We start from the raw sequence: 15,579 nt of genomic DNA on the forward strand, positions 1-15,579 counted from the left end.
GAAGGAAGGAAGGAAATGGTATGGACTGCTGAAGAGGAAGGCTCTGCCTTGAAGTAATCTTATATCTCTGATAGATATCAGAAAGAATGACAAATTTTCCTTCTTGGTGAATTTGCCCAAGACCTTATTATCCATGTTCTATAGAAACTGATAGCCCATTTAGCTCTGAAGTTTGCAAACTTCAGCATCTACTTTTGCTTCTCTTACCCAGAGAGAGAAAGGATGGTAGGAAACACCCATGTGCATTCACAGACCCCCTTTTTATTACCAGTACTTTACAGTATACCAGCACAGTATAGGACATTTCCCAAAGTAGGTTCTATGGATCACAAAGCATATGAAATCCTCTCTCAGTAAAGTATCTGCTAAATTTAAAATAGTTGAAAAAAATAATGAATTCAATTAAATATATAGGGAACACCAGTAGTATCCCATTAGATGCCCCATGGGGAATATAATACTCCTGAAACACAACATTGCAGGGATTTCCCTAATAAGCTACTAACCTAAAAACATGTACCTTTGAATACGTGGGTCTGCAGACATCTACACTAAGGGAATATGAGTTTGGGATAAAGGATAAGAGCAAATGTAATTGGGGACCATGGGCATTCAGTAAATGATGTCAAGCTATAATGAAAGGAAAAAAGAAAGGGAGGAAAAACAAGATAGCACTGTTTTCTTCTGTAGCCTGTAGGTAATCGCTACCAGCAAACTAGAGAAATCTTGCTCTCCCTGGGTGAGTGACCCCAGGAATTGTTAATTTCCAGCCGTCCAGCTATAAAGTTTCATGAACATTCCTTTAGCTGCACTTAGAAATAGGCACTCTACAGGCTGGGCACAGTGGCTCACGCCTGTAATCCCAGCACTTTGGGAGGCCGAGGCGAGCAGATCATAAGGTCAGGAGGTCGAGACCAGCCTGACCAACACGGCAAAACCCCATCTCTACTAAAAATACAAACATTAGCTGGGCATGGTGGTGTGCGCCTGTAATCCCAGCTACTCAGGAGGCTGAGGCAGGAGAATCGCTTGAATTTGGGAGGCTTGAATTCGGGAGGTTGCAGTGAGCCAAGATCGTGCCATGGCACTCCAGCATAGGTGACAGAGTAAGACTCCGTCTCAAAAAAAAAAAAAAAGAAATAGGCATTTCACTTCTATTTTCAAAAAATAATAATTACAGTAGCTTCAAGTAAACCCTCTGTAACTGTGTGCCTATATTGCCACATAGCAAAAAACAAACACAACAGATAGTTACAATGTTATAACTGACAAAGCTGCACTTAGTTCTTATGTAAGTCCTCACTATATCATCCATGGGGTATGCTAAACCAGCTCCTGGCAATTTTTTTCTAATAGATAATATTGCAAATGGTATAAAATCCAGGAGGTACATCAGGTGATACAGGGAAAAGTTAAATTTCCCTCCCACCCCTGTTCCCCAGCCATCCAGTTTCCCCCTCAAAAGTTAACCTCTATTACAGTTTGTTGTGCATTCCTCTAAAGACAGTAAATGTGTTTATAGGTATATCCCCAAAAAATTCTTACACAGATACAGGCAAATTATACATGCTGTTCTGCATCTTGTTTTTTTTCCTGATTAATAATGATATATAATAACCTTATATATAGAATTGCTTCATTTTATGAGGCTGAATAGTATTCCCTAATATGGAAGTCCCATAATTGACTTAGCCAAGCACCTGGTCGTGTATATTTGTTATTTTTCATCTTACACAACATATACACAGCATAGCTTTCATGTTCATGTATATCTTCAGAATATACACCTGCAAGTAAAATTTCTAAGTCAACTCAGATTTCCACATTCCCCTCCATAGAGAGGAACCAATTTACAAGCACAATACATGACCTATGAGCAACTTTTTTTTTTTGAGAGGGGGTCTCACTATATTGCCCAGGCTAATCTTGAACTCCTGGGCTCAAGCAGTCCTCCCACCTTCACCTCCCAAGTATGGGATTACAGGCATGTGCCACCATATCCAACTCAGTAGTAACTTTTGTTTTGTTTTGTTTTGTTTGAGACAGAATTTTGCTCTTTTGCCCAGGCTGGAGTGAAGTGGCACAATCTTGGCTCACTGCAACCTCCACCTCCCGGATTCAAGCAATTCTCCTGCCTCAGCCTCCTGAGTAGCTGGGATTACTGGTGTGCACCACCACTCCCAGCTAATTTTTTTTTTTTTTTTTGAGATGGAGTCTCACTCTTTTGCCCAGGCTGGAGTGCAGTGGCACAATCTCGGCTCACTGCAAGCTCTGCCTCCTGGGTTCATGCAATTCTCCTGCCTCAGCCTCCCGAGTAGCTGGGACTACAGGCACCCGCCACCATGCCTGGCTAATTTTTTGTATTTTTAGTAGAGATGGGGTTTCACCGTGTTAGCCAGGATGGTTTCGATCTCCTGACCTCGTGATCTGCCCGCCCTGGCCTCCCAAAGTGCTGGGATTACAGGCGTGAGCCACCGTGCCCAGCCTAATTTTTGTATTTTTAGTAGAGACAGCGTTCTCCTATGTTGGCCAAGCTGGTCTCAAACTCCTGACCTCAAGTGATCCACCTGCCCCGGCCTCCTAAAATGCTAGGATTACAGGTGTCAGCCACCAGGCCTGGCCGCAACTTTTTAAAAATAGTGACAGGGTCTTGTTATGTTGGCCAGGGTAGCCTTGAACTCCTGGCCTCAAGCAATCATCCTGCCTTGTCCTCCCAAAGTGCTGCAATTACAGGCATGAGCCGCCACGCTCAGCCAACAGTAGCAGTTTTTAAGCATTAAGGAGTACACTGAGATGGGATCTTGCTTTGTTGGCCAGGCTGGTCTCAAACTCCCGGCCTCAAGCAATCCTCCCACTGCAGCCTCCCAAGTGGCTGGGACTGCAAGCATGAGCTGCCATGCCTGTGAGCTCTTTTTGAGACAGAGTTTCTCATTCCTGCTGCCCAAGCTGGAGTGTGGTGGCACGAACTTGGCTTACTGCAACCTCTGCCTCGCGGCGCTCAAGCAATTCTCCTGCCTCATCCTCCCAAGTAGCTGGGACCATAGGTGCACGCCACCGCACACAGCTAATTGTGTGTGTGTGTGTGTGTGTGTGTGTATGTGTTTTGTAGAGATAGGGTTTCCCTGTGTTGGCCAGGCTGATTTCAAACTCCTGAGCTCAAGTGATCTGCCAGCCTCAGCCTCTTAAAGTGCTGGGATTACAGGCATGAACCATTGTGCAGGGCCTGATTCTATCTGTCAAATATCTCTTGTATCTGCCTACCTCTCTGCATCTATATTGCCACTGCCCTAGTTAAAGTCTCCATAAACTCTTGCCTACATTTCCTCCCAGGCCTTTCTGCCTCTAATTTTCTCTTCAATCCATTCTCTATAATAAAGCTTATAATCTTTTAAAATAAATAAAGTGAACAAGTCGTTATCACATAAACCTTCCAAGGGCTCGCCATTATCCTCAAGATAAAGTTGTAAAGTCCTTCACACGCTTTACAGAGCACTGCCTGCCACATCTTGGGTGCTCCAACTCCTACCTAGTCTCTTGCTCCTCCCTGCCTCCATCTCTACATTCTATATATACTGAGCAACTTTGAATTGTCTGAATTCACCTACAGGTATTCTCTACACAGTGTTCTCTCCACCTAGAATACTCTCCACTCTCTTCCTTTCTCCGCCAACTTAGACATCATGCCTCCTAGAAAACTTCTGGAAACTCTCAAGTCTGAATCAAGACCTCCTTCCCCGTGCTCTCTGAGCCTGAGCCTTCTGTGCTTATCCCCTGCACTGTACTGTCATGACCTAGTTAGACCCATTGTACTCTTCATCTCCAAAGACAGGGAACTGTCTGAAGTACAGCCTGAAGAAGATACTGTATTTCATAGGAGAAAAAGAAAATGTGCTCTCCTGGGCAGCACGTATACTAAAATTGGAAAGGAAAATGTTTTGTGGCTGTATAAGCACATACGAGAATTATGATTGTCCAGAAGGGATACACTGTCTGTTTCCCAAAATATATTTGATCAAGGATTTTCTCTGAGGGTATTACAGACTTGTTTGCACAGGATGCAACTTCGGGAGACTCTTTTCTAAGAGATTTCCAACAATTATCAATTAAGAATATCCCCTCCCCTAAATCATTTACCTTAAGATTCTTATCTTTTTTTTTTTTTTTTTGAGACGGAGTCTCGCTCTATCCCCCAGGGTGGAGTGCAGTGGCCAGATCTCAGCTCACTGCAAGCTCCGCCTCCCGGGTTCACGCCATTCTCCTGCCTCAGCCTCCCAAGTAGCTGGGACTACAGGCGCCCACCACCTCGCCCGGCTAGTTTTTTGTATTTTTTTAGGAGAGACGGGGTTTCACCGTGTTAGCCAGGATGGTCTCGATCTCCTGACCTCGTGATCCGCCCGTCTCGGCCTCCCAAAGTGCTGGGATTACAGGCTTGAGCCACCGCGCCCGGCCAAGATTCTTATCTTAATCTTCGAGGCACTCATCTTAAATTATAAAGATTTTTTATCTTAACATTTATAATTTTTAACTTTTTAACAGAAAAAAAAATATTTTAATTTAAAAGATCTTAAAATCTTTGAGACTTTTATTGTAACTTAAAGATTTAGGGTAGGGTACAGACAAGTTTTTTATTTGAAAAAAAAAAACCTCACATTTGAAATAACTGATTCCCCTAAAATTTTAGGAGAAAAAGATGTTTTAATAGAATTAGGGCAGTCCAGGCTGGGCATGGTGGCTCACACCTGTAATCCTAGCACATTGGGAGGCCAAGGCAGGCAGATCACCTGAGGTCAGGAGTTCAAGACCAGCCTGGACAACATGACAAAACCCTGTCTCTACTAAAAATACAAAAATTAGCCAGGCATGGTGGTACATGCCTGTAATTCCAGCTACTCGGAAGGCTGAGGGAGGAGAATCACTTGAACCTAGGAGGCAGAGATTGCCATGAGCCGAGATTGTGCCATTGCACTCTAGCCTGGGCGACAAAGTGAGAATCTGTCTTAAAAAAAAAAAAAAAAGAATGAGAGTTGTCCAGGAAATTGAGACTCAGAAGGCTGTCAGTTGGATACCAAGAATCCTATGAGTTAACAGAGATTGACAGATAGGACACTATCATTTGCTAGGCTGAAATTTCCTAACTTCTCTTTCTTGCTGGAACACATGATATTCAAAGTTCCAGAGTTGTTGTTGAGAGACTGCCTGTGCTTTCAGTGCAATTCAGGAAGGAAAGGAGAGCACAGCTACCCACATCATGCCTTTCTTTAAGTCACTGAGGGGCGCAACTCCAGAACAGATTTCCAAGTTTCCATTTTCACTGGGTTTTGATGCTGAAGATGTTTCTTCGGTATGTAATTTCTTCTGATATTGTAAAGTGAGAATAAATATATTTTATCCATAAGAAAGACTTTGAAATGACCCAAAAAGGCAATCATAAAAGAGGGATTAAACAAAAGCAAAGTAGTTTTTCTTTTTTTTTTTTTCTTTTTTTTTTTTTTTTTTTTTTTTTGAGACGGAGTCTTGCTCTGTAGCCCGGGCTGGAGTGCAGTGGCCGAATCTCAGCTCACTGCAAGCTCCGCCTCCCGGGTTTACGCCATTCTCCTGCCTCAGCCTCCGGAGTAGCTGGGACTACAGGCGCCCGCCACCTCGCCCGGCTAGTTTTTTGTATTTTTAGTAGAGACGGGGTTTCACTGTGTTAGCCAGGATGGTCTCGATCTCCTGACCTCGTGATCCGCCCGTCTCGGCCTCCCAAAGTGCTGGGATTACAGGCTTGAGCCACCGCGCCCGGCCTTTTTCTTTTTTTTTAAGAATATGTCACTTAAATGCTCATAACATTTTGTAATTGTATTTTTTTTTCTTTTCTTTCTTTTTTTTGAGGCAGAGTCTCGCTGTGTCACCCAGGCCAGAGTGTAGTGGTGCAATCTCAGCTTACTGCAACCTCCACCTCCCGAGTTCAAGTGATTCTCCTGCCTCAGCCTCCAGAGTAGCTGGGATTACAGGCATGCACCACCATGCCCAGCTTTTTTTTTTTCTTTTTTTTTTTTTTTTTTTGGTACTTTTAGTAGAGACGGGTTTTGTCATGTTGTCCAAGCTAGTCTTAAACTCCTGACCTCAGGTGATCTGCCCACCTCAGCCTCCCAAAATGCTGGGATTACAGGCATAAGCCACCACGACTGGCCTGTAATTATATTATAAGAAGGAATATTTTATCTTAGCCTCTTCCAGTTGCAAACCCAGACCACCAAATAAGTAAATAATTTTTAAAACCACCATTATCATCTGTGGGTCAGAGAACAAAACTGATAAAACACTGGAATTCAGAGACGTTGGCATGCACCTTACAGCAACTCTTCCTTTCCATTAAACTTGAAGGAGGGCCGGGTGTGGTGGCTCACACCTGTAATCCCAGCGGCTCACACCTGTAATCCCAGCACTTTGGGAGACCGAGGTGGGTGGATCACCTGAGGTCAGGAGTTCGAGACCAGCCTGGCCAGCATGGTGAAACCCCGTCTCTACTAAAAATACAAAAATCAGCCAGGAGTGGTGGCGCATGCCTATAGTTACAACTATTCAGGAGACTGAGGCAGGAGAATTGCTCAAACCTGGAAGGTGGAGGTTGCAGTGAGCCAAGATCGTGCCACTGCACTCCAGCCTGGGCGATTGAGCTTGATTCCATCTGAAAAAAAATAATGAAAAAAAAGAATAAAGATGCAGTCTATAAAGCCTTATGTCAATTCATTATTCCCTCCTAGTTTGCCTTTCTTAAGGCTGTCCTAAAAATTCTTATTTTAGAAATATTTTAAAATTTGAAGACTTTGGACCCCATTCTCTCTATTTGCTTGACCTTGGGGTGAAAGAGCAAAAACTGCCTATTTGGAAGGCTGTTTCTCTGGGCCAGATAAGGACAAAGGCTAAAATTTGTTTTATTTTGTTTTAAAATCCCTCTAAAGCAGACACTAACAGTGGTGACAAAAGTTAGAAAGGATTAACTTAAACAGGCCAAGGATCTGTAAAGTACCCCTTAAACTTAAGCTTATCTAAGAAGAAAATTTTCTTTCCTGGGATTACAAGATTCAACTTGCAAAAACTTCTTGGCCCTTTTTAAGATCAATAAAAGATATCTACATCCCCCAAGAAAAGAAAGGTATTTTCATATTCAAAGGTCAACTTGGTCTGTCATATAATATTAACTGCAAGGTAACTATTTATTTACTTATTTTTGGAGATGGATTTTCGCTGTTGTCACCCAGGCTGGAATGCAATGGCATGATCATGTCTCACTGCAACCTCCGCCTCCCAGGTTCAAGCAATTCTCCTGCCTTAGCTTCCCAAGTAGCTGGGATTACAGGCATGTGTCACCATGCCTGGTCAAATTTTGTATTTTTAGTAGAGACAGGGTTTCATCATGCTGGTCAGGCTGGTCTCAAACTCCTGACCTCAGGTGATCCACCCACCTCGGCCTCCCAGAGTGCTGGGATTACAGGTGTGAGCCACCGCGCCCAGCCGGGGTAACAATTTATTCAGCACTTTCTATGTGCCCACCTGGACAATGTAAAATATTTTGTTTATTAACTCATTTAAATTGCCCAAGAGTACCTGGGTGCAGTTATTAAACTCATTTTATGAAAGAAGATACTGAATCTTAGAGAGGTTGAGTAATTTCCCTAAGGGACACAACAGCTCATAAAAGTGACACCAGGATTCATATATAGGCAGTCTGATTTGAGTTCATTCCCTTAGCAACTTCACTTTACCATCGCTTCCCCACGACACTTGTGCTAATACCAATCCCTGAAGCAGTGTAGTGTTTGAGGGTCGGCCAATCATTTTCCTGAATATCTGATCATCACACAAATCTGGTACATAATAATTATGGGTGAGACCAAGCATATAAAATGCCCTGAAAAACATCTGCCACATAGCAGGTTCTCTGTGAGAAGCCTCAGGCCCTTGCAGATACTGGGAGGGTCATGAACCCTTAGAAACGGTATACTAACTTTTGTGTGGATGTGCACATTTTCCGGGAGACAATCTGAAGCGCTGGATCAAAAATAAGTGCCACACAAAGGATCTAAATAGTTCTCCAAAGAACAAATGTCGAATAAACCCATGAAAAGATACTCAAAATCATTAGTCATAAGGGAAATGCAAAGCCATGTATTCTTCATACCGGCTAGGATGGCTATAATAAAAAAATCAGACAGTACAAAAAATAGGAAGAAACCGGAACTATCGTGGATTGCTGGTGATAATGTAAAATGATACCATTGCTTTGAAACAAACTCTGGCAGTTCCTCAAAAGGCCAAACACAAGAGTTATCATATGACCCAGAAATTCCACTCCTAGGTATTGCCTCAAAAGAAATGAAAACATATGTCTATACAAAAACTTGTATACAAATGTTCATACCAGCATTATTCATAATTGTCAAAAAGTAGAAACAACACAAATATCCATCAACTGATTAATGGACAAATAATATACAATGTAGCCACAGGAAAAAAGCGTCTGGACTCCAGGGGGCCCTGAGACTGACAGGGAGCTACCTAGAGACCGTGTGATGGCATTGCTCCGGAGACGGAGCTCACACTGAGTCCCACACACACTATGAATTCTAAGCAGCTACAGCAAGGTGCCATTTTTACAGCCTAGCCCCCACCAGATTGTATCCTGTCCTGGGTACCAACAGTCCCACATCTCCATACCCCGGGAGTCCCATTGATCTCCCCTGCCCACAGTCCACCTCCACTGTTTGCTGCTGCCTACTGGGCCAAACCATGAGCCATTGGCACTGACCCCACCATGCTCCGTATTGAGGTCACCACACATTTAAAAGTGCCCTGAGGAAAGCCAGCCTCATTTAAAGCCACAATCTGGAGCCAAGCTAGCTTTCCCATGCTGTCTGTTCACAGCTTCTGCCACTGAAACAACTCTGCCCTCCCCAGCAGCAGGGCCACAATGCAGCCACTGCCACCCCAACTCAAGCATTCCCCCACGGGCCTGGGGATCACCTCACCCCTCCTACCACAGCCAGTGGCCACATGCACTATGAGGGGCCTGAGGAGAAGCCCACCCTGTCCAACTCCATCCCACCCAGTGCTGGAGCACACCATCCAGGGGCCTAGGGATCACCTGCCCCAACCACCACAGTTGGCACCTGAGCACTCCTCCCAGAAGCCTGAGAATGGGCTCACCCAACCTGCCACCACCCACCAGTGCTGGCACCCACACACACCACCTGCAGGCCTGGGGAGTGACCCACCTAGCCCATCATAGCCACTTCCAACACCATCATGGATCACTCGGGAACCAGAGGATTGTCTGACTACTGCTACTGTCGTGACTCACCACACCCACTGTCCAAGGGCTCAAGGACACACCTACCTGCCCATCCCACCACTGCCACTGCCAGCACCCAAGAAAGTCACCTGCAGGCCCAAGACTCAGCTCACCTGGCCCACTAACATCAGTGCCAGCATATGCCACCCAGGGGCCCAAGGACTGGCACATTCAGCTCACTGCTATCACCACTGGGGCCCAAGGACTGGCCCATCTTATGTCCCCATCCCCAGCAAAACCTCACCACAGCCTCCACAAACAATCACACCTGAAGCCACTGAGCAAATCTCAGACACTACTGACACTGTTTACAGCTGAAGAAATTATACCGAGACTATACTACTACACACACCCAGAATCAAAGCCAAAGTGCCCAACCTAAACACCACCAAATAAACATCTTCAGAATACAATCCTCCCCTGTGCAAGCAAGTTCAAAAGACTGGAAGAAGCAATGGTTATGCCAGATGCACAGATATCAATGTAAGGACACAAGAAACATGAAAAAGCAAGGAAAAATTATACCTCCTAAGGAACATAATAATTCTCCAGCAATATATTTCAGGGAAGAAATTCATAAAATCGATGAAAAAGAATTCAAAGTAATGACATTAAAGAAGTTCAACCAGGTGTGGTGGCTCATTCCTATAATCTTAGCTACTCGCAAAGCTGATGCAGGAGGATCACTCGACCTCAGGAGTTCAGGAGTTCAATCTGCCATTGAGCTATGATTGTACCACTGGAATCCAGCCTGGGCAACAGAGTGAAACCTCATCTCAAAAAAATTTCTTTTTAATTTTAAAAAGGTTTTATTTAAAAAGCTCAGTGAGATACAAGAGAACTTGGAAATACAATACAAAGAAATCAGAAATTTCAAGAAACAAATGAAAAATTGACCAAAGATGTAAATATCATTAAAAAAGAACCAAAAGAAATTCTAGAATTAATGAATTCTCTGAATGAAATACAAAATATATTAGAAAGCTTCAACAATAGACTCAATCAAGCAGAAAGAATTTGAGAACTTGAAAACAAGTGTGATGAAATAACCCAGTTAATGTGGTGTAATGATTTAAATACATATATATGCATATGATTTATATATATGATTTATATACATATATATAAAACAAGGAACCATTTTATATATATATATTATATATTTTTATATATATATATAAAAATAAAGGAACCATGGATATATATAGGGTTTTACCCATGGTTCCTTCTTAATAACTCCCATATCCTTTCTTTGAGTCTTTTGTTATAATGTCAGGTGTGTTAGGCCTCAGGGGAAGGTCTGAGGAAACAGAATCTCTCTCCTGCCTTTCTTCTCCAATGCAGGATTCTAATCTTTCTGCTCCTTTCTGATTGTGGGCCTTAAGACCTTTCCCAGAGAGGGCCACACCCTATGCCCTGGGAGAAGAAATTCTGACATCATGAAGCTTCCATAAAAACTCAAGAGGACAAGGTTTGGTGAGCTCCTGGATAGCTGAACACATAGAGGTTCTAAAGGGTAATATGCCCAGGGAGGGCATGGAAGCCGTGCACCCCTTCCCCCATACCTAGCCCTGTGCATCTCTTCATCTATATCCTTTATAGTGTCCTCTATAATTAACCAGCAAATGTGTTTCCCTAAGTTCTGTGAGCCACTCCAGCAAATTAATCAAATCCAAAGCGGAGGTCATGGGAACCCCAACTTGAAGACAGTCAGTTAGAATTTCCATCCGAAGGAGACAGGTGTAGTCTTGGGAATGAGTCCCTAATTTGTGTGATCTGGCACTATCTTCAGGTAGATGGTGTCAGAACTGAATTGGAAGACACCTACCTGGTGTCTGCTGCTTGATGTGTGGGGAAAACTTCCACACACATATTTGTCACAGAAGTCCTCTGTGTTGATTGTCGCGGTGTAAAAGTAGAGGAGAAATGAGGATTTTTCCTGACGCAGACAAAAATAAAGAAAAAATAATTTAAAAGAATAAACAAAGTCTACGTGATATATAATGCACCATAAAGAAGCCAAATATTCAAATTTTTGGTGCTCTGAAAAGTGAAGAGAACACAAAAGGAACGGAACACCTATTTAATGAAATAATAACTGAAAACTTCCCAGATCTAGCAAGAGATTTAGACATCCGGAAACAGGAAGATCCGAGATTGCCAAAAAGATACAATTCAAAAAGATCTTTTCCAGAGCACATTATAGTCAAACTGAGAGAATTCTAAATTCTAAAAACAGCAAAAGAAAAATGTCCAGTGATTTACACTGGAACCCCCATCAGACTAACAGCAAATTGCTCAACAGAAACTTTACAAGCCAGGAGAAAATGAACTGATATATTCAAAATACCAAAAAAAAAAAAAAAAAAAAAAAAGCATTGCCATCCAACGATACTATTCCTAGCAATGTTATCCTTCATAAATAAATGAGAAGTGAAGTCTTTCCTAGATAAGCAAAAGCTGAAGAAATTCATCACCACTAAACGAGCCCTATAAGAAATGTTTAAGCAAGTCATGCACATAGAAGCAAAAAGACAATATCTACCATCATGAAAATACACAAAAGTATAAAACCCACTAATAGGGCAAACACACAAATAAGAAAGTGAAAGTGCTTAAATGTTACCACTACAGAATACCACCAAACCACAATGATAAACAATAAGAGAGAAAGAAAAGAACTAAGGATATGCAAAATAAGCAGACATCAATTAATAAAATGACAAGAATAAGTGCTCCCAGATCAATAATAACCGTGAAAGTAAATGGATTAAATTTTCCACTTAAAACATACAGATAGGCTGAATGGATTGGAAAAAAACAATGACCCTGGCCGGGCGTGGTGGCTTGCACCTGTAATCCTAGCACTTTGGGAGGTCCAAATGGGAGGATCACTTGAGGCCAGGAGTTCAAGACCAGCCTGGTCAACATAGCGAGACCCCATCTCTATAAAAAAATTTTTGTTAATTAAAAAAAAGACACAACTATATCCTACCTGTAAGAAATTCATCTCACCTATAAAGACACATATAGACTGAAAGTAAAGGAGTGGAAAAACATATTCCATGCAAACAGAAACCAAACGTGAGCATAAATAACTATACTTATATCAGATGAAACAAACTTTAAGTAAAAAAAAAAGTTAAAAGAGACAAAAAGGTCATTATATAATTACAATTATATAAGGCAATCAATTCAGCAAGAAAGTGTAACAATTCTACACATATATGCACCCAACAAAGCATGCACCCCAATATATAAAGCAAATATTATTTGATCAAAAGGGTCAAAGAGACTCCAACACAGTAACGGTTGGGGACTTCAGCACCCCACTCTGAGCATTAGACAAATTATCTAAACAGAAAATTTAAATTACCCTTAAACCGTACTTTAGACCAAATGGATCTAATAGATATTGACAGAATATCTCATCCAACAGCTCCAGAATACACATTTTTATCAGCATGTGGGACATTCTCCAGAACAGACTATATGGTAAAACACAAAGCACATCTCAACTAATTCTAAAAAATCAAAATCACATCATGTATCTTCTCAGACCACAGATAAAACTAGAAATCAATAATAAGAGGAACTTTGGAAACTGTACAAAAGTATTCTTATAGCTATAGTAACCAAAACAGCATGCTATTGGTATAAAAAGACACATAGACCAATGGAACAAAATAGAGAACACAGAAGTAATTCCACATTTTTACAGCTAACTGAATTTTGACAAAGGCATCAAGAACATACATTGGTTACAGGACACCCTCTTCAATAAATCATGCTGGGAAAACTGGATATTTATATGCAGAAGAATGAAACTGAACTCCTATCTCTCACCATATACAAAAATCAACTCAAGATGCATTAAAAACTTAAATGGAAGACTTCAACTATAAAAATACTAGAAGGAAATATAAGGGAAATGCTTCAGGACATTGATCAAGGCAAAGATTTTGCAGTTAAGACCTCATAAGCACAGACAACAAAAACAAAAGTACACAAATGATTCAGTGCTTCTTATTGGTTGGTTAAAAAGAAAAAAGAGAAACAAAAATACACAAATGAGACCATACTAAACTAAAAAGTTTCTGCACAGTGAAGGAAACAATCAACAAAATGAAGTGACAATCTGTTGAGTTGGAGAAAATATTTGCAAACTATTTATTCAACACGATACTAATATCCAGAACATAAAAAGAACTCAAACAACTCAACAGTAAAAACAAAACAAATAAGCCCATTGAAGAGTGGGCAAAGGACATGAATCAACATTTCTCAAAAGGATACATACAAACAGCCAACATGCGTATGAAAATATGCTCAACATCACTAATCATCAGTAAAATGCAAATCAAAACCACAATGGGATATCATCTCGCTCCAGTTAAAATTGTTATTATAAAGAAGACAAAAAATAACAAATACTGGCAAGGATGCAGAGAAAGGGGACCTTCGTACACTGTTGATAGAAATGTAATTCCTTATGTTATGGAAAACAGTAATGGAGGTTCCTCAAAAAAACTAAAAATGGAATTACCATTCAATCCTGCAATCCCACTACTGAGTATTCATCCAGCTGAAAGCAGATTCAACCACCTATTCGAAGTGTAAGACAAAGCCCTCTACAAAGGAGTCTGTATGAGAATCTTTTTCCGTTTTTGTTTTAATTGTGGTAAAATATACAATGTAAAATTTGCCATCCTCACCATTTTTAAGGGTGTAGCTCAGTTTTGCTAAGTATATTCACATTGTTGTGCAACCAATCTCCAGAACCTTTTCATCTCGAAAAATTGAAACTCTATACCCATTAAACAACTAAACATTTCCCCTCCCCTAGCCCTGCCAACTATAATTCCATTCTTTGTTTGTATGAATTTGATTTCTATAGATGCCTCATAAGTGGAATCATACAGTATTTATCTTTTTGTGATTGGTTTATTTCACTTAGCATTATGTCCTCAAGGTTCATCCATGTTGTAGCATGTGTCAGAATTTCCCTCCAATTTTAAAACTGAATAATATTCCCTTGTGTATATGTGCCATATTTTGTTTATCCATTCAGAAAATCTATTTCTATATCAGTGGTATTGTTCTGTTGATCTGGTGGCACAGCAGGTATTTAGCTCAATTTTTAATTATTGTGATTTTATACCAAGAGAAAAAGAGATGTGATTGTATATTTGCACTCTAGGAAAGGAAAAACAAATTAAAGCTGAAACTGAGCTCAGTTTCATCAAGAAGCATCTCACTATCCCTTTCTATCTCAAAAATAAAAGTTTTGTTCACTGTATATTCCCAGATTCTGGAACACAGCTTGGCACATAACACTCAGTCAGTATTTATGACTGATCATGAAGAGAAAATGCTATACCTATAATCTCGATCACTCCAGTTCATCTGAACATACTATTCAAGAAAGCACTAATGTGTATTGACATGGAAAAATCTCCAGGAACTACTGTTAAGTGAAACAAGTTACAGATCAATATATACAATATGATTCAATTTATGTAAAAACACATGCAAAGCCAGGCATGGTGTCATGTGCCTGTAATCCCAGATACTTGAGAGGTTGAGGTAGGAGGATCCTTTGAGCTCAGGAGTTCAAGACTAGTGTGAGCAACATAGTGAGATTCCATCTCAATAAAATAAAATTAAATTAAAATAAATAGACCAGGTGTAGTGGCTCATGCCTGTAATCCCAGCACTTTCGAAGGCCGAGGCAGGTGGATCACCTGAGGTTGGGAGTTCGAGACCATCCTGACCAACATGGAGAAACCCTGTCTCTACTAAAGTACAAAATTAGCCAGGCATGGTGGCACATGCCTGTAATCCCAGCTACTCAGGAGGCTGAGGCAGGAGAATCGCTTGAACCTGGAAGGCAGAGGTTGCGGTGAGCCAAGATTGTGCCATTGCACTCCAGCCTGGGCAATAAGAGTGAAACTCCATCTCAAAAAATAAAGTAAGTAAATGAATAAAAGCACATGCACAAATCAAAATAATAATTACATATGTATGGCTGGGCGTGGTGGCTCACGCCTGTAATCCCAGCACTCTGGGAGGCCGAGGCGGGCAGATCACGAGGTCAGGAGATCTAGACTATCCTGGATAACAGGGTGAAACCCCATCTCTACTAAAAATACAAAAAAATGAGCCAGGCGTGGTGGTGGGCGCCTATAGTCCCAGCTATTTGGGAGGCTGAGGCAGGAGAATGGCATGAATCCAGGAGACAGAGC

At 41.4% G+C, this 15,579-nt stretch overlaps 1 protein-coding gene across 35 annotated transcripts in view; it reads right to left on the bottom strand.

The window, feature by feature from the left end:
• Window positions 1-15,579, bottom strand: part of TRPM6 (transient receptor potential cation channel subfamily M member 6) — a 196,124-nt gene that overhangs the window by 142,065 nt on the left and 38,480 nt on the right. For 12 of the 35 annotated variants that reach the window (XM_077966218.1, XM_077966231.1, XM_077966230.1 and 9 more), the window contains one exon: window positions 11,163-11,273. The exons of the other annotated variants lie outside the window; for them this stretch is intronic. In XM_077966218.1, the coding sequence (XP_077822344.1) occupies window positions 11,163-11,273 (111 nt within the window). Of the gene's footprint in view, window positions 1-11,162; window positions 11,274-15,579 lie in introns of those variants that run through there. 35 annotated transcript variants of the gene reach the window in all.

Source organism: Macaca mulatta, chromosome 15, assembly GCF_049350105.2.
Source record: "Macaca mulatta isolate MMU2019108-1 chromosome 15, T2T-MMU8v2.0, whole genome shotgun sequence".
Classification (NCBI taxonomy): domain Eukaryota; kingdom Metazoa; phylum Chordata; class Mammalia; order Primates; family Cercopithecidae; genus Macaca; species Macaca mulatta.